Source organism: Pungitius pungitius, chromosome 11 (genome assembly GCF_949316345.1).
Source record: "Pungitius pungitius chromosome 11, fPunPun2.1, whole genome shotgun sequence".
Taxonomy (NCBI): Eukaryota; Metazoa; Chordata; class Actinopteri; order Perciformes; family Gasterosteidae; genus Pungitius; species Pungitius pungitius.
In genome coordinates, this window is record NC_084910.1 from 11,498,826 (window position 1) to 11,526,143 (window position 27,318).

General features: G+C 43.5%; 3 protein-coding genes across 5 annotated transcripts in view; 1 reads left to right on the forward strand and 2 right to left on the reverse strand.

Annotated features, from left to right (window-relative positions):
- Positions 1-184: 184 nt before the first annotated feature.
- Positions 185-18,899, reverse strand: chn2 (chimerin 2). The gene is made up of 13 exons (XM_037454423.2): positions 18,239-18,899; positions 12,286-12,324; positions 11,019-11,074; positions 9,632-9,663; positions 9,329-9,442; positions 8,959-9,229; positions 4,789-4,872; positions 3,789-3,873; positions 2,505-2,678; positions 2,142-2,219; positions 1,841-1,978; positions 1,641-1,746; positions 185-1,109 (listed from the first exon to the last, which is right to left on the reverse strand). The coding sequence occupies exons 1-13, from the start codon at positions 18,285-18,287 to the stop codon at positions 938-940; spliced, it is 1,398 nt and encodes a 465-aa protein (XP_037310320.1). The 5' UTR covers positions 18,288-18,899; the 3' UTR covers positions 185-937.
- A 1,151-nt stretch (positions 18,900-20,050) lies between these two features.
- Positions 20,051-23,973, forward strand: cpvl (carboxypeptidase vitellogenic like). The gene is made up of 13 exons (XM_037454340.2): positions 20,051-20,184; positions 20,313-20,494; positions 20,569-20,690; positions 21,069-21,183; positions 21,289-21,347; positions 21,500-21,579; positions 21,687-21,753; positions 22,011-22,133; positions 22,320-22,451; positions 22,587-22,685; positions 22,783-22,956; positions 23,072-23,254; positions 23,342-23,973. Exons 1-13 carry the CDS (start codon positions 20,180-20,182, stop codon positions 23,438-23,440), a joined length of 1,440 nt encoding a protein of 479 aa, XP_037310237.2. The 5' UTR covers positions 20,051-20,179; the 3' UTR covers positions 23,441-23,973.
- Positions 23,974-24,462: 489 nt separating this feature from the next.
- Positions 24,463-27,318, reverse strand: part of creb5b (cAMP responsive element binding protein 5b) — a 34,006-nt gene continuing 31,150 nt past the window's right edge. For all 3 annotated transcript variants that reach the window (XM_037454339.2, XM_037454337.2, XM_037454338.2), the window contains exon 11: positions 24,463-27,201. In XM_037454339.2, the coding sequence (XP_037310236.2) occupies positions 27,047-27,201 (155 nt within the window). In that variant the 3' untranslated portion in view covers positions 24,463-27,046. The remainder of the gene's footprint in view (positions 27,202-27,318) is intronic.

Here is a 27,318-nt window from a genome sequence, read left to right on the forward strand (position 1 = left end):
TCCAACTAAGGGTGAAGTAAACATCCTCGTTGCAGCTGTAGTATGACAATTATCTTCTATGGCACCGTGAAGTTAAAAGGCAACTACTGCTGCACCGGCTCTGCCATAGGAAAAGAAAACGGGCCCGGATCCTACTTTTCCTTAAAGGTACCGTAAAGGACAGCATGTAAACAGAATTACTACAAACCTGGCATCAGACATGTGTGCAAAGAGTTTTACAATAAGTCTGCAACATGACATGTGAATTAAAATGACCAGTATCTTGTCAGGTTTTTTTCTCTCTCTCTTGTGATCAGTTTTGTATTTAGACATCAATTCATCAAACATCATTCTCAAAAGTATATATTATTGTGACAAAAGAACAAGATGCAAGAGTAAAAGACAAAAATAAACATCTTTACAAAAGAAATCTTTACACTTGTTGCAAAAAAGTGCTTAATGAGCGCCAAATTGTCTCATAATTCAATTTTTAGTAAACTGTTAAAATATTGATCATGACATGAACAGATCTTTATCCACATTAAACTTTAAACAAAGATCCCACTTATATCATAATAAGCACACATGTAATGTGGGAACATTAGGTAGGCTGCTGCTGTGCTGGTTCACACATTTCACACACTGTGTCTACACCAGGTAGTGACAGTCTTCAAATTCATGATAGGAGAGAACAGCACTGTAGCTAGGTAAAAAAAAAATATATAAAAATATGATGGACTTGGCTGGGTATGAACACCCAAACTTACGTTTACAAGACAATGTCAACACTAAACCAATTTCAACTAAAACAGCCATGCGAGAAGAATAAGGGTTTCAAGTACAATTTGATTACAAACTATTCTGCAACTTCATAAGAATCAGGATGGTTTGAATGTCCTATATGACAGAATAAATAAATGTCCTTCGTTTCTGTTGTAAGGCCCCCGGGCCTCAGTCCTTAGAATAAGACATCTTCATGCTCTATCATAAGCTGCACCACTAGTTTCTGCTGCCTCATGTCATTCAGGGTTGTCAAGGCATTCTGCTCTGGTGGCTGCATGAGCGTCGGCCCGTAGACAATCCCCAGGTTCTCCGCATTCATTAAATTGTCCTTTTCAAACTGCGTCACCCTGTGTAACAAAAGGACATAACTCTTCCATAAGCCAAATAAAAAAAGGCTGAATGGTTTTTAAATGTATTTCCTTATTTTCAATAAATCCCATGAAAAGACCGCGAGCAACACAATTCCAGTTTGTCTCTCATACTTAAAACCTAGGCACACTTTCTGTGGCAATAACTGTCACTTCCTTTAGACAGTTGGCCCTTGCAGTTATAGACATAAGTTACTTAAAAGGCATGTTAGTACTTTAATAGTTTAAGGATCACTCTACAGGTGGTATTTATGGCACTAGTATGGTGTGTGTTAGATCTGCACTGCTCATGTTCATTGAAAATAGGGAATACATCCTTAAGAGCAACTATTCTTTTGGATAACAATGGATGTCAACGGCACAGAGACTCACGATGGAAGAGAAGACTCCATTCAGGCAATACTTGAAAAAACAATTCATTATTCATTTTGGTCTTTGCCACCAAGTCAGATTTCCACATAAAAGAACTAAACACAATGCACGTCCTTGTGCTGGTGTGTGTGAACTGACCTCTTGAGATGAGCCATCAGGTAACGTAGGGTCTCAAAGTGGGCGGGGGGCAGCTGCAGCAAACTCTCGTGGATGCCCTCCAGTCTGGATTCAGCATTTGGAATTTCTACGTTACATTAGTAATACAATTATTATCTTCAGGGAATGCTGGGTAACACAGTAACGGCGTTGGATATTCCAAAGTGAACGAAGGCGCTTACTTGCAGCTTGAATAAATCTGGAGTACAAGTCAAACGTAATGATTGGAATGGGAAGGTCTCTTAAGTAGCGCTTCAGAGCACCAGCAATGATGTTGATGTCTGCATAGGCAACGGCACTGATGTCAGCCTTTTCACCATCTGTTGATGAAAAGAATGAATATATGACTGTTACAGCTACAGGAATACAATAAGGACTGAATGTTCAGAAAATAACAACTCTAGCAGAAACAGGGTTGTGTTCTAAAAGTATGAACCTGTGAAATAAAACCTGAGAGAGCGAATAAATCTGATGTCAACAAACCTCGGTCAAAGGCGAGCCTCACTTCCTCTACGTGCTCTGAGAAGCCAGACACTCGGTAGAGACCTTCAGATTGCATTCCTGCAACACAACATGAAACAATTTGAAATAGTTTTTCTTATCTGCCTCCTTGCCTCCCGTTCTGCACCACAGGGATAAACCAGGATGGGGATAACAAATGACCTGGAGGAAATATTGGCATTTATTCTCACCCGACTAAAGATTACATTGATTATCATTAAAAAAAAGCAGGTTAGCTGAATGTTTGAGTAACGCATTTTACCAATCAAACTGTACTTTCTGCTTTCCTTTCTCTGAATTGATTGATGTGCTTAATGTGAGGACTGATTGAAGACTGCATTCTACCTCTCAGCTCTATCTCTCGAATACACATGTCCACCACCATGGGCCGCGTTGTGTTATGCGCTTTGACAAGCGTGGTGAGGTCACAGCTGAACACTTTCTTTATCCTGCGCAGGTCTGGCTGGCAGTCGCTAGGAACCAGTTTGGAGCACTGTTTGTGTACATTCAGCCCGCAATCTAGGTGAGCAAGAGGGAGATAAACACAGAGAGGGGGAGAGATTAGTCTCAGGCTGATGATAAAACAACAATCACGGCCGGCTTAAGACTGAAAAGGGTTTCCCAGAGTCTGTGATAAACGGCACTGTCGGACAACGCGGCCATTCCCTGCTAAAAGGTAGACAGCAGCAGACTTCTTGTAGTACTTTGAGTCTGCACAGCCATCTGGAAACAGTGTGTGTGTGTGTGTGTGTGTGTGTGTGTGTGTGCAGCACACCTGCTCGTGTGGCGTACTTGTAAACGTGGTGTCCGACTGAACTCGTTATCAAAAAGATGTTTTTTTTTTCTTTTTCTCAGTGCTCGCACAGAAAGTGTAGCAGCAGATAAGAAAGAAATGGGCGCTAGGCAGGGAGTGAGAGAGAGGAAAAAGAAGTACCTCCTGTTTCACACAGCCCACGAGGTGCCTGGTGATACCAGTGTTTGCCTCTGGCTTATCAGCGTGGCAAATGTCTCGACAACAAGCACTCTGTTGAGGGAGCAAGCCACCAAGTCCACTGATGTGCACATTGGTTTCATGTCGGTGCTGTGAACGAATCTTGTGACTACAGAGGTCATAAAAACCCGAATCCACACTACGCAATCAACGACTTGCAGCTGTTGCTATTTTGGGTCATATTTACATCGCATTCGACCGGTGTTTGACATGCATTTTATCATCTTTTAAAAACTGCATTTGTAGGGATTTCTGTTAACTGTTGACAGATAAAGATGACTTATATTACATGTTGTCAGCGTACTGCATCACAGTAACCAGTTAGAAGGGAATCTAAAAACACTGTGTAAAAACTTTTAGCTGCCTTTCAGTTGGAATGACTGTGATTAACCAAGAGGCTTCAAAAAGAGGGATGGCAGTTCCGCCTGTGATTATATCATTTCAATAAAATGTTACTGTGAAAAGAGCAAACTTTGATGAGTCACTGACGAGAGAATCACAACTTGTTTGTGGCAGACCCAAAGGGGAAATCATAATCCTAATTGATCCCACCAAAGGACATGCATTTGACACATCCGTGACAGGACAGAGTTGTGTGTTATCCATGACATGCCGCTTTGCTGATGGACGGTACTCACCCGAGCAGCGGACACCCTGGGCGATGAGGCCCCACATGAAGTTGGCGCAGTACTCGCACCAGTGTGGCCCTCGAAAGGTGTGTACCTGGGGTTTAAGATTGGACACAGTCATACAAACACAATGTCCAATTCAAACGGAAAGAAACTGTCTTTTCATGTACTGCACAGAGATTACTGGTGTGATCCCAGGCTACAGTGGATGGCAGCCTTTGCCAAATTAAAGCATTTGTATGTACAAGGCAGATTAAAGGATTTACTTTAATGTCTGGCATCTGCTCCTGGGCATTTGGATAAATGCTGCAGGTCAAAATAACAGATGTACAGTCACTGTGCACCCTACAAACCCAGCAGAGTGGATGCATGCCTGCGTTTATGTGCACACACACCTTCATTGGTACTTTGAAAAGGTAGCAGATGTGATGAGTGAGAAGGGCATACGGCAGGTGGTAAGTGGAGGTTTTGTGTCATTTTTCAAAGGGGAGTATACAAAAGAATTGGGGTCATTTGATCCTGCCTGTAACTGACACCCAAGACACAAGTGCAAGAAAGAGACTCGCCACGAGGCAAAGTGTCCCTAAATTCTCCTTCCATACATTAAATGACTGTTTCCTTCGAGGACGTTAAAATACTTTTCAACACTACAATTGTTTTTACTAAATCAGCAGCTTAAAACATAGATGAGATCTAAAAGCTTTCAAATCAATGCAAATCAATGTGCTCTGCTAATGGTTCGCAGTGAAGTGTATCCATTAGTACCCCCTCGGTTCATATAGGTGTCAGCTGTATGTGTTCTCATTAAAACAGCAACACACACTGTGGTCGGTGGTGAGCCAAACAAACATCTGCGTCTGTCAGACTACTGCAAAAAGAACTATACAGAGAGATAATAAAAAACTGTAAAATGTATTCCTCGTTTAGGGGAAATAGGGAATAAATAAACACATGTATTCATACATATAACAAATATATCAAGTTGTTAGCAGCATCAAAACCAGCTCACCTTAAAATTGTGTATCTTCTCGTATGAGCACTGCTTCTCTGGCGTATCCTTCAAGGCACTCCGTCGCACTAGCGGTGATGATATCTGTGGACAGGAGGCCAACAGTTTAATAGGCTTCCACAGAAGTGTTCCCTTGCTCCCCAGTTTGACTCCTAGAGCCAAAGCCAGTAGCTCCTGACGCTTCCGTTCATGTCTTTTAGCCTTGTGGGTAATCAGCTCCCCTCCTCTCTTTTCTTCCGCGTCCATGCTCGCCTGGTCGAGCTCCCAAAGGCTCTCCATCTCCTCCGGGGAGAGATGTTCAGGGGAGACGTGGGCGCTGTGCCGCAGACGTCGCCGGCAGCAGCCCAGCGCAGAGGTGGCAGATACACTCCACTCCCCTCTGACCCAGGAGGCGGACTGATGGCGGTCAGCACGGGGCTCACTCTGCATCTGGTCTAGTTCCAAGCGAGCGCGGAGGAGGAAACAGGGTCGGGAGTGGGCAGGCCCCAGGGCAGGAGTGTGCCTCACACAATAGCCCTCTTTCACACACCCAGAAAGGAAAGAGAGGGAGAGAACAGGGCCTCCGATAGGGAGGGGCCAGGAGGTTGAGAGTGAGGGGCGTCGGGTGCTGTCAGGACCGTTTCACACAGATCCAAAGCGTAAAGAACGGTCGATGGCGGACACGCCCTCTTTATGGCACAGAGCACACTCCCATTAGCATGCTGCCTTCTGGACACACTCCACTCTACTCCGGTAGAGATAATACCCGCCGGCCAGCAGCTCACAGTCAATGCTCGGGTCTCCTGAGAGGGTCAGCTGACTGCTCAAAGACAGAACAAAGATTCTGCGATGCGACGGAGTCGGGGCTGTGTCCTCCTAATTCAAACGGGCTTGACCTCCGGCTGAGTCAGTCGGCCGGGGGGAATTCCCCACTCCGCCGTCCAGTCTGCTTCTTCCAGACAATCTGACTGCAGACTACTCCTGCCAATCACAATCATTCCTCTCAGAGGACCAGCAGTGTGAGACCATCAACTGGGATTGGGAGGGATTACTAGCATAAGCCTTTAGCAGGGAATAATCCTGCAGTGCCCAAATCCAAGAAAAAGCCCAAAGCAGCCTCATTTGCAGGTCCGCAGTCACATAGTGTTTTGTCAGTGGGGGGGCTGTCACCATGTTCATGCTGAATTGGTTCAAACCAGTAAACGGGATCAGAAGGCTGTCAGTATTTCCAATGAATCAATATGATTTGAGCAACGCACACAATTCAAACAACATGTCACATATCAAGCGTCTGCAAGATGTTATGTTACCAGTCAGCTAAGCCTGAACGTGACTAATGAAATAACTAATTAATGAAATCAAGAGGAGAGGTCATAAAGTCATAAAGTATTGGATTGTGATGATAAAGAGCTCAAGCAAAGGCAGAGCGGGGAGGCGCGGGGAGCACGCCCCAAAGGGGAAGCCGCAGAGCTGAGATAAAACGCAACGCTCGGAAATTGCTGTGGGCTTTTTGTGTACCAGCTATTTCTTTTTCGTCCCTGGCGTCTGGAGGCAACGGTTTTGGTTGACGGCTGACAGAGTGACAGGACAGGTGAAGATTGTTGTCATTGTTGTTGGCATTCCTTGAAAAGACCCAGACATACCACACCATACAATTCAGCTCTACAGCTAAGTCTGAGGGGACAAACGACGAGATATTTTAGCCTTGCGAGGTTGGAGGGAGGGAGGGAGGGAGGACGAGGGAGGACGAGGGAGGACGAGGGCTGCACTCTTTGTCTGTGGGCAGCTGGCTTCTTGTCTCTTAAAGAACAACTTGGGAGGGAGGACACAAAAGGTATTCACACAACAAGCTCTGCTTTCTTTTCGGTGGCTTGTCTCGTTTATTTCTGCGGGGCTTTGTGAGAGCACAGCTGAGCGGCCTCTGTTGTGACCGTAGAGTTCTGGGAGTCATGGGAGAACGGCAGTGAGACAACAAGATGCAACCGGCCAACATCCCAAACAAAACAACCCCTAACAACACCTCTGACAAAAAGGAAGAAAAACGACTGAGTCTGTGACGGGTGGAAGACAGTCAAAGACAGTTCAGACATGGAACAAATCGCCACTTTTGTCTAAAATGAGAACACTGAAGAATTCTTCACGGTGTGCAGATGAAAATAAATAGGCACATTTAAATGTCTGGAATCTACGTAACTAAAACACGTAAATTGCTGGTTTTTGCGTTTTCAAAAGCGTGAAACTCTTGCGAGAGAACAGGTCATTATGTTAAGAACATGATTATTTCTTTGGGACTCTTCTGAGGGCACGCGATCAAACCAGAATGGTGACTCTCAGGAGGAATGTGGCCCAGGTTTTGGCCACTGAGGAAATTCTATGCACATGCAAAGAGAACTAAATTCAGGAGGTCGATCTACAGGTTGAGTTGCACCCGCTCACCTTGAGCATTTTAATTACACAGGAATTTTCAGTCGCAGCAATACGGTGGTATCAACCTTACACCGAGCAAACACAGGTGAATGGTCACCATACAGTGCAGCCACTGTGGCTGTAATGCCTCGGGGGAGCGTGGCTGTTTGATTGGTTAACATGAAGTTCAAAAAGATACCACAGATTCAAGCCTTGGGGCCGGACCTCTGATTCTTGAACACATAATACTCTACAAGGCAGAGAACGTTTTTCTGCTTTGATTGGCAGGTGGTTTTCAAACGCTGTCTGACGAAGGCTTCCATAATCGCAGCTGACCCGGACTCAGAACCTTGTGTATAAAACTTGGCAGGGAGAAAATGAAGTCTGTTTTTACAAAAGCGCAGCGATAACTGACGACGTGACATTTAGACGTGCTCCAGATGTTTGCCAAGTAGAGGTTAATTGGAGGCTGCAATCCACATATTTTGGAACATCATTGCTGCAACTTAAACAGAATGCAACAGTGTTGGACAGTTCAATAAAGCACTGTGTTAAGCAAACACAGGATGGTCTGTGTGTCTTAGAGCATTGGTGAAGGGAGTCCTATGCTCCATGGGGCTTCCTAGAGGTTAGTAGTGGCATGTAGATCTCAGCTTATTTGAAACCACCATAAATCTGCTGCTGACTGACCGATGGTCATCACAAGGTTAAAAGATGCAGCATTAATGTCCAATGTTTCAAGCTACAGCGACCAAAGCAAAGACCCGTGATGTTGATACGGCAACTGGCGGCCCTGGTGACAATGACTGTAACTATAGGCTGACATCTTAAAGACAAAGAAACCACAGAGCAAAAGATGAGACACAAAATGTATACAGCAGCAATAAAAAGAGCTGGTTGTGCCTTAGTGTGAACTTCGTGCCATCATCATTTCATAAATATGAAGGAAGAAAGTTACGTTAAGATTGCCCCCTAGTGGAAGAATAGTCTTGATTCCTCCCTACTAAGAAAACAGACTTTCCTCGTTGCTCACTGATAAATCATTCACAGACTTCAATCTGACGACAGCTCACCAATGAAAACAATGCGCGATTTGTCTCAGCCAAGATCATTGTGTCTGATATGCACGGCAGGCGGAGCAAAGTCCCGGTCCCCTTGGTCATCATTACCTCTCAGCAGGAGCAACGAAGCATGGCAGCAGTAAACACACCCTCGGGCTACAGGGATAATGTACCTCTCATTCACAGGACAAAGTGTCCTCTCAGTAGCACTCGCATCCTACGGGAAATGTCCAGAAGCAAGTCGATCACACTCATGGTGCAAACCAGATCATGAATCTATTACTTACTTTTCTTCTGTTCACTGAATGGCTGAATGGCTATTAGTATATAAAAAGGCTTGTCACAATTTTTGGAGAAGTTACATCCTAAGTTTAATTGCTCTGTCCAATCAACAGATCGAAACTCAGGGTAAAAAATTTAAATGAATAGCAGAGAGTGGGAGGAAATCAATACCACTCTCATGGAGCTGTTAACCCTTACTGGCACAATAAAACTTTTAACTAATAATTTAACAAATAAAACCTATTAATTAAACGTCCTTAGAGGTGTTGGTACGTATATTCTAGGAGAAAAGCAGTTCCAGACTTCCAGAATGCTGGGTTAACCTTTTTGATTGTCAAAATGTAGATTCTTTCAACTCGAGTTATCATTTTCACTCTAGATAACGAGCATGTTGGCCACTCAACAGCCTCTATGTAGACACATGATGAGTCATAGAACTCACCTTTTCATCTCTCTGGAAGGTGACCCTGCGTGGTTCTGTGCGTCCACGGCTCAGCCTGTGCACCATCTTGTCCTTGAGCAACGAGGTGTAACCGAGGTGCTCGTAGATGGGGTTAGTGGTCATTTTGGCAATGTACTCCGCCGCCTTGGTCTCAATGTAGAGAGTGATAAGGGCGTCTGTCACAAGGTCATGGACCGACTCGAACCTCTTCTCCCCGACAAAGTGCTTCCCGTCATAAAACAATCTGTAGTTGAGGGTCTGGTGCCCAAACCTTGATTGAGACACATGAAGACGGGCAGAGGTGGAATCGGTTCAGTGGACTGGCCGACCTTTCACAGGATTCTGTGACGCATACTGGTGGTTTCGGTACCTTAAGGCCAAGGTGTGAGTCCCTGGCTGTCTTTGGCTTTCCCTGATGAGGTAAGCACCCTCTGCTCCCGCCAGAAGCTCATCAGCATATTGCCGAGAGATCATGCCGTGAAATCTGAAAAAGAAATTTGATAATGTGATTTTGTGTATTTAAATACATAGAAGATAAACACAGAAAATACACATTCACCCACTTAAACCAAAAACACATCTGAAGCAAGGCCTTAATGATTATCAAAAATAGCCCCTGCACGCAAATAAATCCACAACAAAAAAACGCTGAGAGTAATGAGGTCACACTCACTCTCTGCCGTAGTATTTGGGTCTGTTGTCCATCTGTAAAGAAGAATAGGAAAGAAGATGACCTATTGGCCGGAGCAATATGATATGAATGTTCAATTCAATGGCTTTGCAAATTGTTCTTCTAGCCCGTATGAAAGATTAAGGACTACACGCCAGAGCAGAGATTATCTCCGTGTGTGCCCACGTCTATTCACAGCTACCGCACCATAAAGCCAAATCACAGCGTGTGGAGATGAATTAGAGGCAGTGCAAGAAAACAGCTGGTTAAAGATGGCCAGCTGCAAAGAATTCTTATTTAGTGTCTTACTGCGTCACGCCAGGATTCACAGTGTGACTGTGACACAAATCAAAGGGTATTGCTAACGCTAAATCTCATTTTTTACGTTTATTTAATATTTTTTCCAAATCCTCCTTCCAATCACTTTAACAGATGATAGTACAAAATCGCTTTTTAAACCCCAAGTTGCGGCTATAGCAGATTTAATAATATGTCAAACATCATTTTGTGCTTTGATTTAACGGGTAGCGCTAATCTCGCTCAGCCAGCCCACAACTTTCACTCAGCTCCTCACAGCGTGACGAGACTCGAAATAGGATGAGACACGCATCATCCCTGCTACTACAGCAACATGACAGTTCTCTCGTTGAGGGCAGAAACAAGTATATTCACTTATTCCTTGGCTTTATTCACATAGCTCGGGGAATACAATATATGCATACACTGAGTTATCCTACTTCATTCATTTAAAGCGATGGTCGGGTGTCCATATTCATAAAGACAAAGTATAAAGAATGCAGGGGGTGGGGGGGTCAGAGTTTAAGTTACTGATTAGGTTTCAAGAAGCAGCGAGTCCATCCCCGTTGGTTACTGATTGGTGCGGCTACCAGCTGCCAGACTCAATCACTTCCCTGTGAATATATGCAGGCTTAAACTGGAGAGGGAAAACTACTTTTGCAAAATGCAGTGTGGCTGCGTGGCTGGAAGCAAATGGGAATCAATTCACCAAATGAGGTGGTTTTGTTTGAACATGAATAGTTTATTGCCACTTTCCACAAACATCTTGCAAAGGTCAATGTATCACGCATTTATATGAACATAATAAGAATAGGGCTTTCTTTATTATTAGTATTATTCATATTATTATTATGATTTTTAAATGAGTGTATTGCATAGATGTAATGCTCAGGGAATTACTACGTTATTCAGTGAATCATTTGCCGTAAAATACCTAACTGCTGTTTTCAGTTTGCCAAATGTGAAGTTTGATCCAATTGACTGTTTCTGAGAATGTGGCGTTTGCTTTTATTTGATCAAATGTCTCAATGGTTTATAAAAAACTATTCTTTAAGCCTAACGGAATAGCCGTAGTATCCTGATCTATACTGACCTCCTGGGGACAAGTGATCCTCTTTGGTCTCGGGGCTTCTTGCTGTAGTTGGTACACTGAGAGAGAAACACATGAATGGTAAATGAAGGTTGTAAATACCTGCATTAAGCCAATTTCATACAAATATTACAGGAAACTAAATTATGTACTGCAGTTTTAAGACCCAGGACATCAAACATATGCACTTAACAGCCTTTAGTATGTCTAAGTACCACAGGAGCTAATACATTCAACGCTGAACAGTCACTGCTTTACATGACGGGCGCCACATACAAAACAATACCGGAAAACCCTAAATTACACATCTAAAGAAACACATGCTGCAAGCGTATGCTTCTCTGTATTCAATGTACTTAACGTATTGAAAAAAAGTCAAAGTAAATCAGTGAGGCAAAACAAACAAAGAACAGGAAGCTGCGTTTCTTCCTATCCAATGTGTATTCCTTCATCTCTCTAGAACTTGATTTGATCTTTTCATTGACAAGCTGACACCTGCCCAAATCAGACTCTGTATTACAATGTAATACCATGCCATGTTAACATATTTAACACTTGGTATAGTTTAATACTTCAATGCACTGGCTACACGGAGCATTATAGATATATGGCGGTCTATAACCCTGGGAGACGTGGATGAAGACGACTACATCAGTGACCTCATTTTATAACAACCGCTCTGGCTGCGTGAGGTTGAGCTAAGTCTTCTCCAGGCCGGGAAACAAAAGACTCCTGACTGGGAATTTTCATGTTTTGTCCGGTGGACTTAAGTCAACCAGCAAGATCTGGACACGATCCATTCCTGTCCCACAGTGAGATCTAAAAATACCTCAGCAGAGAACCAAAGGGGTCAGAAGAAGATGGAAAAATTTTCTGGGGAGTCGACCCATTTTTACCCACATGGCAAAAACAATGCATGAGGAGCTGAGCCTATTCGCAGGTAGAGAACTGTATTTCCCCCGGATGATGGAAACCTATTTTACCCGGAGATCAAGAATCCTTCTTTGTGCATGTGTTGTGTAGGCGAGTGTGTTTGAGGTTTTTTTTGTCTGTGTGTGTGTGTGTGTGTTTGTGCGACACCTCTTGGAAGCTGCAGTGTATCTATATGCAACCAAACTTTAGTCTTCCGGGTAAAGAAAAAGGTCTCTTTAATACTTATAGATCAGATACAAACGTGTTGTTATTTAAAGAAACATAAAAAAAGGCCAAATTCATGTCAAGTCAGTCAAAAGCATTGCTAATCGACACATAAAAAGAACGATTTACTCACAGTAGGACTTCCATATGGGTGGTTGGTAATCCTCAGGGTCTGTAAAAAACAATTAGGCAGGTTTCATTATCTCCTTCAGGTGCTGATAGCCTGTTAAAATCTCAGTGGAAGGACTGTGAACCCTTTGCCATGATTATGATTATGTCACTGATGTTTTTTTCTGTTATAATTATGCATATAGCTTCCTTCGCGCTGTGCAGCTGCCTCTTGAGATGCACCAATGAACAGTCTTTTAATCCGTTTGTCTGCTTCAAGAACAATCCATACAGATGTGTGTGCATTTCACTAAACAATGTGTCGGAAAACACCATATTTACAATACAAGCAAACCGATCAAAATGTAAGTACATGCATATCGCAACTCACGGTAAAACCTTCCTCTGGGAAACATGGTGGTTGATTTATGATTATGAGGACACATTCCTGAAATAAATGATTTATTTTAGCATGAAAGAACAAGAGTGTTGATAAAGTCCGCCCCTCATATGTTCAGTGAAATACCTCTCATTAAACTGCACTTTTAAGGACTCGATGTGTGAATAGTGAGTCATGTGGGTCGAGAAGATACATGTTGCTCATTTACAACATTCCTCTGCACTCATCGGCAGATTAACGCCACACCCCTCTTGAAAAAGTAAACAGCACACATGAGAGGGCATGAAAACCAGTGCGCACTTGTTGGAGGTCTGCACTGACAAAACTGTGAGACTTTCTGACAGAAATGGCAACGATGTTAAAACCGTCTTGCTCAGAGCCAGCGTATATTCTTGTGCTATATTTACCTGTGTAACTGACAGCACATGTAGAGCCATGCTGTGTTCTGTGCTCACTGCAGCAGGAGGCTGCAACCTCATCAAACACACCAAAAGCTCATGGTTGCTTCTCAGGGTAATGGTCTTGTTACGTTTGAAACGGCTGCATTCATCACACAGGAAAGACAAGATAGGTGCACATGATCAAATGCTGAATAATTATGTAAATTTGGAAAGAAGTGGACGCTGTTAGAGTAAATGATGGGGCTAAAGCCCCCCACAGAACGTCTGCCTTTGAATGTGATGTGGTGTGTAGTACACTGAAGCATTGTGCGTTGCACTCGCAACAGTCTGAAAGATTTATTCCACTGCGGCTTGTTTAAAGAATGTGATTTCATTTGGTCGCCGGCCAAATACTTGCTTTTCAATCTGATTTGTTTCAATGACGAATGGCGTTTCAGTCCGGAACTCAGCGGCTGGTAATAAGGGGGCTCTTCTGGGTCGATCCTGATGCAAACACCAGCACCCACTTAAATACATTATGCTACACACCCACACTCTCCAAACAAGCTCACACACACACACACACACACATGTGTATGCACACGCATGAAGACACACACAGGAAAAGAACCTCAAAAAGAATTTGTAAGCAGCTCGGAGCTTGTGCCGTGTCTGATGATCAGGGAGAATTTCAAATTCTGGAGCAGCCGAAGGGATTTTTCCGCCCAAAGACACAGCTATTAATTGTGTTGCCCTCCATTGCTCAGTCAGAGGCATTCAATAAAATAATTACCGACGCGCGTTTGCCTTGGTGACAAAGAGAATATTCAATGAATGAAGATCAGTTCAGCCCCTGAGATACAAGTCTGCTCTAGAAATATCCAAAACAAAAAAATATATATATATCCATACACATACACCACCACACACACAGTAAATACAAATCAGTGTCAGCACATAAAACAATGAGATTTAACTACGACACAGCTGACAAAAGACTTAGAGCCTTCATGAACGAAGGGTCGGTTCAATATCACCCATTTTAATAATTGTCTAAAGAGGAGATATAAAGACTTATTTATCTGGGTAGAATGACGTAATGCCCAAATACAACTCACCAAGTTGGCTATTTAAGCTGACACAACAAATACAGAAGCTTTCAGCTGCAGCGCTGCATCCCTGACTGCAAAATACCTACAAAAACAACAAATACCAGCAGGAATGATGTGGCCGACTGTGTAATGTCTGACAATGTTGTACTTTACGCTGCATACTGATGGAGAAATAATGGTTCATATCGAGCAGATCATCTTTCACTTGCCCTTTCCTGACAACAATATACAGTGGATTGTGTTTTATATTGTAACAATATATTCAATGTTGGTTTTGTCTGACAAGCAGAAGGATTTGTTTATTATCAGTTAAACAAACACCGATAACAAGTTCTTCAAGATTTGGACTTGACAGATCGGAAAGATTGGCCAATCGATGCACCACGTGACAAGCTGGATTGTGCCAAAGAGAGAGGCGACGTAGTCCAGATGTTGAACAACAGACAGACAGAAATAGTATTATTCACAGCGCGTCGGAGAAGTGTTCTGTTTGTCAACAATGAAAATCATCTGAGGGTAGATTGCTGCACCGGTGCTAAATCATCTATCCGCTCCTCGCTTTTCGGTTACTAATTAATATTAGCTGTGGCTTCAAGGTCCATTTGCAAACATACCAGCTACCAGTCGCACAGGTCAGAGCACCGTATACAAGAACAAGCAACGCATTCATTCTGGCAGCTAAAATAAGATGGAAGATGAATCACAGGACTCACCTTGTTAGTATTAGAGGTTTACACACTAGAGGAAGGGAGTTATTGTAAATTCATTTGTTTGTTTTGGCAAACCTCCAGTCTTTTCTCCTCACAGCCTGTGCAATTTTTACATTGTTTGTGATGGTATCTCTCTGAGGGTCAATCCTGTCGTGAGCAAAGATGATAATCATCACAAAGTTGTTTTTAATGCAACGCACAACAACCGCACCTTTCCTCTCCACACTGCTAGAGCTGAACAAGGCGCTCAGAAAAAAGCAGCCCGTTCAAACATTGGGCGAGCTGGATTATTTGGATGACTCCCCAGTCTGTGTTATTAGCAACTGCTTCTTGTGTGCACGTTCTCTTTGATGTCCTGGAAGGATACAATAAGCTGTTATTGATCCCCAATTCATTAGTTAGGATGATCCATTCCTGTCTAGGCGTATGCATGTAGCAACGTAACATTTCAATATCAATGTAAGTTTAAATTTCTGCCAATATTATTCACATACAGAAACAACATATTCTCAAGTACTCAGATACACAGATACACAAAACCACACACAGACACACCCTGTGGTGTCAGTGGGAGGCAACAGAGCTGCAGCAGAGAGACCATCTGTGTATTACAACACTGCCTTGGTGCTGACCAGGTAATATCCGACAGGTAGGAGTCGGCTGTGTATTTGTGTCTTTTTTTTGTCTGACCCTGTCTGTCTATTGTTGTAATTAATACCGGATTGTCTACTGGGATATGTTAAACCAGAATTGAAATACTCAGGGGACACCCCCCCCCCACCCACCCCCCTCCTGCTGGTGCTGCATAACGCAGATCATCTCAGTCCGTCAGTGTTGTACGTGACACAAATCCAGACTGACATGACTTCCACCGGTTAGAACAAGAAATAGTTGCGGTGGGAGGAATTCGAGGTGAACTGCAGCATTTGCCCGACACATGTTGAGCTGACAGCTTCTCTGGAATACAAAGCTGTATTTCTGCCTCCCTGACCAATTTAGTCATTCAAGGCCCGGGAGCTCAGGGCATATTTTCATGAGCTATCCCTCAATTTATTTTCCCAGCTTGATTTCCTGGCAAATGGTGCGCTGCTGGTACAGAACATGCTGCAATGCCCGCCCCGTGCCAAGAATGTGTAGGAATCATCCTGAAGAAAAGGTTTTTCAAGGGAAAGGAAGAGATTGCAACATATGTGGTGTTGAAATCTTTTCAGTCTGTCACTCATCTCATTATCACTGGCATCAAACAATGTGGAGTAAAGCTATTATGCACCTGTGCGTAGGTGCAGGAATGAGTCCCCGAAGCCTAGAAACAAGTTAGTCGCACTTCCGCTTTCTTTTTCAAGGTTTTTGGTAAGCTGTCTGAAATAAGGTCTGGGGTCACAAAAGTTTGACAGTATACTAAAAACATTAAGCTTTTAAGTGTTTCAAACGAGGCGGTTACCAACTTTAGCTTTTTACCTCTGGCCATTGAACGTGCATTTCGAAAATCTGAAAAATGGTGTTCACGTTGAGATTAACTTGCTGAATATCATAATGAAGGGTTACGATGGAAAAATTCCATTGCTTTTTTGTGAAGGGGATCAATGCAAAGCTGACGCCAAGGTCGGCCTGCGAGAAAATCAATCAATGTCGGCTCTCATAAAATCATTAGTGTGGCCACTGTCAAAAAGGGTCAATAATCAGCACATGAAGCCGCCATCCGTGACACAAGTTGGATTTCCTTTATCTACACACGCCGCCCCAAACAACAGCCTCCAAGCAAGCTGTCCAGACTCATCACGAGGAGCAGCCGAAGCAACTTGGCCCAGAGCGCTTCATTTGCAGGCAGAACTGACGACCTAACGTGGAGCCCGAAAAATGAGCCCAGATTCATTTTTGAGTGAAACGCCTCGTAGACAAGATTATTCAAATGTTGTGTCTTGACTGCCAAAGAGCTCTGCCTGAAAATAATAATACCCTTGTGACAAGCACTCTATCCCTGGCATCCGCGCAGCTTGTAACCTCTGATAATTACATTGAAAGCCCAAAAGTAATGACAACCCTCCAACGCCACAGAGAGAAAAGGCTTTCCTCCTAAAGCAGCAGTGGTCAAACAGTAAATCCACTGCTCTCTGAAAGGCACACATGAGATAATGCTCTGGGAGGCATGCGGTTGCTACAGGCTATATCAGCTTGGAAACAACAGTCTGTCCCTCCCAGAGGGCAATACCTAGAGAAATGTGACTCCGCCTTGTGGTTAGGTGCAGAGAGAGTAGAAAACTAAAACAAATAATGATGCTATGCAATGTCCTTACCCTGTAATGAACATGCCATATTCAGTTCACATCTTTTTGGAGACGGAAAAATTATTGTTGGACATTTTACTCTTAGCAGTAAAATAGGAAATATCGGTGTAAACAGCAAACATCAACAGAAGTGCTGAGAATGGTATTATAAACAGCCTCTCCCTCCCCATGTCACACACACACACACACACACACACACACACACACACACACACACACACACACACACACACACACACAGACATACACACCTCTGGTTGTTGGCTGTAATAGTAGAGTTTGTACTTTATACCCTTGCAAACATGAGCAATGTGCTTTACCACACAGAAAGTGATACAATGGGACGAGCATGGGGCTGCTATTTCCTTCTTGGTTTGTTTGAACAGCTGCTAACACACTTTCTGTTCTCAGTCAGGGAAAATACAATCCAGAAAGTTGAATTATTACAAACACGTAATTGGTGTGATTTGAACCTATTAAACCAAATACTGTGCAATGGGTTTATTTTGAATTTTGAACAATGTGGCAGTAAATGTATGATGTCGTTCAAATTAGGATTTGTTTTACAATGTGTGATCATTTCTCAGCCTGCATGGTGCTGCATTTGGGAAAAAACTGGATTACACAAGCTAAACAGAATCACTCCAGCCAGCCAAGTGGAAAGCATGTAAGGGAATTATGGAATCCAATGATGACGTTCAAACCCAACGTCATACAGTCTGCATCTCAGTCCCTGTGCACAACAAAAGTGTCCTTCTCCTCTAAATGGTTTACCTCTGAATGCAGTTATAACAGATGTTGATGCTATACTTAATGATGTGTTTAATGTGAAGATGTGAAGAGGATGCCACATTTTGAGTTGCACATGTCAGGGTTGGATTTATGCGAGATCATAAAAACAAGTTGCATTCAAGCAAAACACATGAAGCAAATCTTTTTAAAACACTCGGACACCCCACCACCACCACCACACACACATGCACACACAAAGAAACGTGATATCATTATCATGAGCCTGTAGTTGGTAATATTAGCTCCCGTCTCACGCGAGTCGGCGTCCGGTGGGGCGTGCGGCTCATTTGAACTCTCACCTGAGGACAGCGATGAACCTGAGAGGCTTGAGTTGCTGGACGCAGCCATCCCAGCCCTCGCTCCACGGCTCGGTTACTCCCGTTCGGCCAAGGTGCGCGCACAGCGGCCCGTGGACGGCGGAGCTTCCATTCCTACCCACGTCCCGATGTGCCTCGCCTCCGTCCGGTGACTTATTTCGCGTCTCGCCTGGACCGGTGCCCGGCACCCCGTCTTGCCTGCGTCCACCGATCGCCCCCCCGCCTCCCTTTCCTCCCGGCTCCCTGCGCGCCTCGCCTCACCCGAGCTGCCGGCGCCGCTGACGGAAAGGGAAATGGTTCGGTGGAGCCAACGGGACACGCGGCGTGGATCAGTTTCTCCACAGCATTTGACGTTGCTCGACAGAATCGGTAGTTCTAGGTGTGCGTCGTGCAGACATTCAGCCGTGGTTTCCATGTGCTACTTTGAGGACTGTAATAAACACACATTACGCCGCAGCAGCAGACGCGCCTTCTTAAAGTGAAAGTTTGGGAGCGGGTTTGCGCACACGAGACACACAGCAGACTAAAGACATGCCAGTTGAGGATCCAAAAACAAGCGGTGCTTTTTGTGCTGAAGGAAAACGTCGTGCGGTCGTTACGCGCGTTGTATCGTGCAAAGGGTTTAACTATCTGAATCGTGTTTTCATTAGATGTGTTGTGTTGAAACAGACAGGATTGTGATTGTTTTAACGCCACCTGGTGGCCTCCTCGGCGTTGATAGCGAATGCAGTTAAATAACCAAAAATATGATTATGTGATTAGCTTAGAAACCTAAAAAAACAAGCGGCATAACCAATTATTTTTTAAATTGTCACCATGACAGAATTAAGGGAAACCAACTATTTCTACACTATAATAAGTAGTAGACACAGTCTCTGCAGTGCCCCTCTCCTCATCTGCTCACTTGAGCTGTCACAGTCCACAGATGTCTTTCCAGCTGTGTAATAAGAAGTTAATACGCCCCCTTGTGGCCAAACATGATTGACCGCTTTAATATCCAGATTTAGGCATACAGCAGGAGACAGACGGTATTAAAAATAATAGTGAGCAGATAAAAATAATAATTTGGTCTTCACAAGTCCTGAATAAATGCATTAATAACTTTTATATTTTGTGCTAAGCTGACTTTGGTCATTTGGTGCAGGGCAGATACAATGCACAAGTTCTTTTGAAGACATTTGACATTGGATGTGTCTGTTTGGTGGACAGGGGTTCCATCTTATCACAGCCCAGAGGCCTTTACCTAACATGTTATTCTCTTGTTGTTATAAAGTTTACAGAAGGCTACAAATGCTGACAGAGCATTATTGCGGCAGGGAGTTCAAAGCAAAAACGTTGTGCACAACAGGAAATAATTTAAAGATTGTGCTTGAATATAATAAACGATCCCATGTAAATTTATTAATTTACACAATCCTAAAATAAAATTAGGATTTATTTCTATATATATATATATTTTTTGCGAACTATCACAAGCACCAGACCTATTTAATTTAATTTACATCGTGGGAGACTGAATACTTTTTCATGTCAAAGTTTACCCCTTAAACAGTCAAATCATTATACCTTATTGCTCAACCTCAAAACTGTCTAAATTGTCAATGATAATTATACAGAGGTATAATATAATATAACGTGGTAATAATCAGCCTAAGCTTGTTACTTAGTTAGCTTGCTATCCAATTTGTTTGTCTTTTAACGGCAACTTAGTTTAAACACAAACGGCGCTTCCTGCAAGACCGCGCTGAGGTCCTCAAATGCGTAGCGCCACAACAGCGACCACGTGACCTGGCGTGTCACATGACCTACGCAGAGCTGATCATGTGACTCCGTGCGTCAACACTGCTGACTGACCAAATGCATGACGTCTCTCTGACTGACGGGCTGAAGTCGATCCAGTTCTAAGAGACACCAGAGTTAAAAATGAAGTAAGTTTTAACAAACTACACACAGTGGCGTGTCTTTTGTTTTGAAATGTGAGTGACTCGCGGCGGCGGAGAGTCACGCGTGGCTGCCCTGCGCGTGTATCCTGATGCGTCCTTTGTTGCAAACGCAGGCTGCGGGTGGAAACTCTGGGTGTCCTCTTTCTCTGGGCCTGTGTGGACCTGGCTGTCTCCCGCCGCTGCTCGTCGTCCTTCTTCTGCCGGAAGTCCCACCGCGTGAGCGGCGCGAACGGCGTGGACCCCGGGTCTCCCCTCTTCCTCACCCCCTACGTGGAGAAGGGCGCCATAGATGAAGGTAGCCGCACACTGACCACACGGTCCATAGGCGCACCGCATGACCCGGTCAGACGTCTTTTGTTATTGATCCAGCCAGGAAGCTGAGTCTGGTCGGAGATCTGCCAGGCGCCAACGTCAAGAGTTACGCCGGGTACCTGACCGTCAACAAGAAGTACCAGAGCAACCTCTTCTTCTGGTTCTTCCCCGCCCTGATGGTAAAGTCAAGAGTCCCGAACCACGCGGTTCCATCGCTGTCAGTGCTGCGGCACGAGAGAGGGAGGCGAACATGAGATAAATACTCATTCTGGTCCTTGTTTGCTTTGGAACTTGATTTTCCCTCCTGTGCCCCCTCGGTGACCTTTTGATAATCACCTGTGCGTATTTGCTGAGTACCAGTGTGGGAATGTCAGTTATGTTGGTAGACCTTTTGTGTTAAACCTCAGGTTTCATTTCCCTTCCCTTGATATGCTCGGTCACATGTCTACAGTGTGATGACCCTTGGCCTGACCCCATTTTAAGACAGTTAAACTGTCTCCACCACTGGGTGGTGCTGAGATCTTACTTCTCCTGTGTGATGACCCAATGTGTGACAGGCCAAGCAAGAGAACGCTCCGGTCCTGCTGTGGCTGCAGGGCGGCCCCGGTGGCACCTCCATGTTCGGTCTCTTTGTGGAACACGGACCATATGTGGTGTATAAGAACTTGACTGGTAAGAACTGATCCGGCACCATGCAAGAACACACATTGAATCCTCTTTTAACCCGACACGCGTTGAGCCCCGAGTTTGTGTTAAAGCTGATTTGTGTCTTTGCAGTTGGTTTGAGGGATTATGCTTGGACATCCAGGTACTCCGTTTTGTACATTGACAACCCGGTACGTACATGTTCCACAAACAAATAACACGAGAGGCAAATTTACTTCAAGGTTTCTCAGCTCATGTGACTGTTTATGTTTTTTTTTTTTTTTTTAGATGTGCATGTATATTTTCAAGTCTTTGAGGAAGCCGTTTTTGTTCCTTTTTTTAGGTCGGAACCGGTTTCAGCTTCACCAAGTACGACGAAGGTTTTGCTCAAAACCAGGATGACGTTGGCAGAGATCTGTACAGGTGAAACATCTGCTATCCAACTCCGTAAAGAAGTTGTTACTTGATCTACAAGGCTGTGGTTTGATAACTAATTATTTTTTATTCCATTCCTTTCTTTTTTTGTAAAGTGCTTTAACACAGTTCTTCCAGATATTTCCTGAGTATCAATCCAATGAGTTCTATGCTACTGGAGAGGTATGTTTTTTTAATTTATTTATTCATTTTTCTATTCCATCTCTGCAAAGTAAATGTGTTGTAATGTATGATTGTGGGTTTTAAACTGGTACACATCACACATTAGTAGGAATTAATACTCAGGAAATCATATGGAATACATTTGAGATAAGTTTGCCTTAAAAATACCACTGCAACAAGAACGACAACAGGCAAAAACATTCTCCATACTCCAAATGTGGCCCTGACGTGTGTAAATCCTCTCTGTCCGCATGCAGTCTTATGCAGGGAAGTATGTTCCTGCCGTCTCTTACTACATCCATAAAAACAACCCCACAGCCAAAGTGAAAATAAACTTCATGGGGATGGCTATTGGGGACGGGCTCTGTGATCCAGAACTGGTGAGTATCTGACCAAGTGTTGTATTCAATAATCATCCCCAAACACACCTCCCATTTGGCTTCATCATCTGGACAACTTGATTTGACATGTCTCTGCTTTCTTTAACTCAGTTTCCCTGTTAGTATTAGTGGTTTACATTCCACTGCTGTCGTCGTAATAATAGTATTTTTCCTTTTCCATCTCAGATGCTGGGTGGTTACGGTGACTTCATGTACCAAACCGGCATGATTGACGAACACCAACGCCAGTACGTCGTCCAGCAGACCGACTTGGGGGTCACACTCATCCAGCAGCAGAAGTGGGTGGAGGCTTTTCAGGTAGAAAGTTCCTCTTATTTTATTTCAGACCAAATTAGTTTTCAGTTGTTTCTAGATTTCCGTCTCTTTCCTATTTCTCAAAGAATTTCATTTTTTTATCATTTAGCTGACCATGTTGTTACCGCATGACTTCAGGTTTTTGACAGCTTGCTGAATGGCGACATAGATCCGTATCCCTCCTTCTTCCAAAACGCCACCGGCTGCACTAACTACTACAACTACATGACCTGCCAGGTGCGTACAAGGCTCCACGGTGACTTCTTCAACTCTACATACAAACACGCTACTTATTAGCTGAAGCCCTTACTTTTTGCTCTTGGCGGCACAACAGGAGCCTGAGGACCAGCAGTACTTCTCCCAGTTTGTGACCCTGCCGGCAGTGCGACGGGCCATCCACGTGGGGAACCTGACCTTCCACGACGGCTCGGAGGTGGAGAAGCACCTCGTGCAGGACGTGATGAAGAGCATCAAGCCGTGGCTCGGGGTGTTGATGGAGCACTATCGGGTGAGCTCCTGGGGGGGGTTGTCTGTTAAACGGAAGTACGGTTCATAGGAAGTCCCCCCCGATCCCTCTCTTAACAGTCTTTTCCCGTTCTGTCCCTTTTCCTACGTGCACCCAGGTCCTAATGTACAGCGGTCAGCTGGATGTCATCGTAGCAGCGCCGCTGACCGAGAGGTTCCTGCCGACGGTCAACTGGACCGGAGCGGCCGAGTACAGGACGGCCCCTCGTTACCACTGGAAGGTTCAGCCCAGCGACACAGAGGTGGCCGGTTACGTGAGACAAGTGGGAGAGTTTTACCAGGTGGGTTGTGAACAGAGTGTAAAAACGATGTGAAGAGTACCTCGGCGAACGGATTTGTGTTTTTAAATTCTGTGATCCGGCACGCAGGTGATCATCCGAGGAGGAGGACACATTCTGCCTTACGACCAGCCGGCGAGGTCCTTCGACATGATTGACAGATTCCTTTCAACACGGGGCTGGATATGAAGTGTTTTGGTTCTGAAAAGAAGGACCAAGGCACCTCCACTTCAAAGAGCATATTTTTAATTACTGATTTGAGAGACTGTCTATTGTCTAATCAGCACATTGTTGAATTTTCAAGGATTTTAGCAGGTGGCATTTGCTTTGGAAATTCAATAAGTTGTTTTAACGTGGAGCCACCAAAGTCCTATTATGAGAACAAAGTTCTGTAAAAACATCTCATGTTTATAATTGCGTGAAGGGAATATAATCTGTGGCATTCAATCTGAACATGCTTCCTGATGACGAGAACACCTTGAAACTTGATTCAATTTGAAATAAAAGTTCTGAGTGCCCTAATAATTGTTGAAGGGCGACCAATGAGTTTTAAAGTGTTGATGATGATTTGACATCTGTCGCATTGTTCAGCTGATGGCGCATTTTGGGAAGCTTTTATGTCCCCTCAAACAGTTTGGTTGGTCTAGGAAATGTCCACCAGGGGTCACTGTGCCTAAAGAAATGTTATGCCAGAAATAAAACAATAGAATTTTACAAACATCCGTGGGTGTCAATGTATCCTTAATTCCTCATTGTCTGTATCAAAGTTCTGAAAAAATACTAAATGAGTCTGAAAGATCAAGGCCACTTTGCAGGTTGCAACAATACACAATGCTTTCTCATTTCTTTATGTGGTTTTAAATGAATTTGGCTGCAATGTTGTTGACTTTTAGTTGGTTATTTTGTGACAAAGGTGTTTGTGTGCTTACGTTACTTGCCAAGTTATTTCATCAGGCAACTATCAAGATGTCTAGACAGTTCAATAATTAATGGGTATTCTAAACCTTTAAAGCTTCTAACTATTTAATGACCAATTGTGTCTCAAGGACAGGCATCGGGGGGAAAACTATTGATTGTTTGATGTTTATTTTCCTACCATAGCATTCTTGCAATGTTATCCTGAAACCTTCAATCCATGTCTTTAAGTTCATTTTTTCCACTGGTTACCTGCACAGAAAACATGATTTTGGAGGGACATTAAATTATGTTAGTTAATTGTTACAGAACAAGTGCTTTATTTTCATACCGTAATGTAATTGCAGTGATACTTTAACATCTGTACATATTCAAAACAAAATGGAGACGTTCATTACAGACACACAACAAATGTACAAAGTTATGCAGGCCAGAATGGATTCATCAGTTCATTACATTAAAACAATGTATTTAAGCGCTGAAATGAGCCTTGACGTACAACAAGAGGCAACAAGTGCTATGAAAACATTATTTACAAACATGTACCACACATTTACTCCCTTCAATAAGAAAGGTGGTTGCATTACATGTACAATATTACAGAAATTAATGGAAGTATGTACAATATTTATAGTTTGAGATTTCAAATAATACATTTTTAATACGTAGGAATTGTTCACCTCTCACGCCTCAACACAGACGCACTCACACTGCACTTTCAACCATCTTTTTTTTTTTTTCTTCCTGCAGTGACAAATGTCTTTTACTGAACCTGGACCCACTGTAAAACATGAGGCTAGAGACTCTCATATAAAACTCTAAAACAGCAACATTCTTCAAATGATTCCAGTTGAAAGTTTTTTGAGGTCATGAACATATTTTTACATGCGAGAGATTAAATTGGAATGACCTAAAATATGGTTTTAACAAACAACTTTAAAAAGGCAAGCTTCAGTTCAAAGGGTTGTACGACAAAGCCCTTTTAAAGAGAATCATTTTCTCTCAATGACACAAACACCAAAATGCGCACACCGAAGAAGAGTTAACAACACAACGTAAACAGTCCAAATTGTTCAACAAAACTTGAATGTAGCCCATTGCGAGGATAAAGATTCCCATCCGTCTATATTATTCCAGGATTTAATAAAAAGGAACCGTTCTTAACCGCGCAGGGTCTCTACAACGTGAGCTTTGAGTTCCCTTTCTTCATCTACAAACATGACGCATACCAGGCACAGTCTCTTCACAAAGCCAAACACGGCTAAGTTCTCGCGCTGGTGTGTGAAAAAGGGGAGGATCACTGAGAAGTACTCTGACCTTAATATGGCTATTCTACCCTCTGGCATGACAGAGGACAAAGTGCATAGACAGCTCTGCTATCGCTCCACCTGTCAGTGGAATGTATTTCATCCATCCTACTGTAAAACACAGTGCATTATGGTCATCCTGCTAATGAGTCGACATTCCTGGTCATAGGAAAGAGAGAAAAAGAGGAGTTGTGGTGAACATGAGAAGGCGTGAAGTTTCAAGGCTGCAAGGGAGATTTTTTTTTTTTAAAAGGTCACTATAAGCACATCCATCGCGCTGCAGAGGCCTGAGGAAGAGAGGATACATTGACGAAGAGGTCAGAGGTTACATGGGAAACGGTACTTTTTCTCCTTGGTCAGCTGGTTTTTGGGCTTACATGCAGCAGACATCAATGAAAAAAAAATAACAGAGGAAACTCATTAATAATACACAGATAATGAAAGGCTTTTGATTATTTCAAGAAAAACAGATGCTCTCTAGGGAAAGCCCCAAAAAAAGATTTGAAGAAATATTTAGGCACATTGTGACATTTTGAAAGCACAGGCATCACCCGCTCCTCTTTAAAAACCGTACAACACTTAACCAGGTTTTCAGAAATTAAAAAAAAACCTGCTTAAAGTCATTTTCTCCCACACAATTTTCTTTCCTTACACAACTGCTGAACTTTGTTCTGCAGAAGAAAGAAGCCAAAACATACTATACAAAACTAACTTGCATACTGAAAATGATCCAGACGCACAAACACACAAAAAGAAACCCCGATAATTAAAGCTTCAGTTGGTCCTGGAGACGGAGGAGTTTGTTTCAGCTGCCTCACTGGTATCACAGTGTGCAGTTCCATAGCTGTAACAGCATGTCCACGGACCGGAGTGGCTTGGCCACACCGATCATACTGTGGACACTTAATAGAGAAGGTGATCAATACTGTGATGTATTGCTTCCAATTGATCATGTTTTCGCTGTCATGCTGTATTTCACGACACTCTTTGAGAATTCCGCTGGCAGGGGGAAGAAAAGCTTAACAGTCATATTCGTTTCTAGGAAACAAAAGCATCATTACACCTGCTTGCATATTCCTGTCTTCATGACACCATAGGGACAGTTTGACTTGGCTTGAAAGGCAGCGACGTCTCACTCACATTGTGTCTGCTGCACACACTCAACATAACTGTCCGTAAGTGGTATTCAGAGAATGCACTTACTTGTGTTTCAGTCCATCAGGCTTACAGAGATGTAAAGCATGATAATAGATAGTCTGAGGCTTACAGTGTGTCTTTGTCCTCTGGTTCAATGACCACCATGGTCCTTTTTGTACCACTAAACGACAGAAAAACCCACTCAGACGCTGCATGAGATTAGCAAAACTCACTTTTTGCTAAAAGCACAAAGTGAAAGAAAACGGAAAAGAGGCAACAAACTAAAGAGCATTTATGGGTTAATAGGGTTGGTCTATAAAAATACATACTGTAGCTACTGTATAAAGAATAGCCTTACAGGCCTTTGAGGTTTTTCTTGATGGAGGGACGTTGGGGGTTGTGGGGGGGGGGGGGGAATATAGTCTCTCTCTTGTCCCTAGTGAATGGGGTTAATGTCTGTGCGGTGATTGGACTGCCCGTGCACACAGCTGCCCCCTACAGTTGTGGTGGAGGTGGTGATGGTGTTGTGCTGAATGACCTGCTGCTGGGAGCACTCTGGCGCTGGACTGCCCGCCGGACTGCTTTCTGGACCTAAGGACACAGCAGAGACATCATTAGAGATGGATTGCAACACAGAGGCTTCCAAATGTAACGTCGCAGCAATGAATTATATTAAAATAAACACAGACCACATTATTGTAAAAAAGC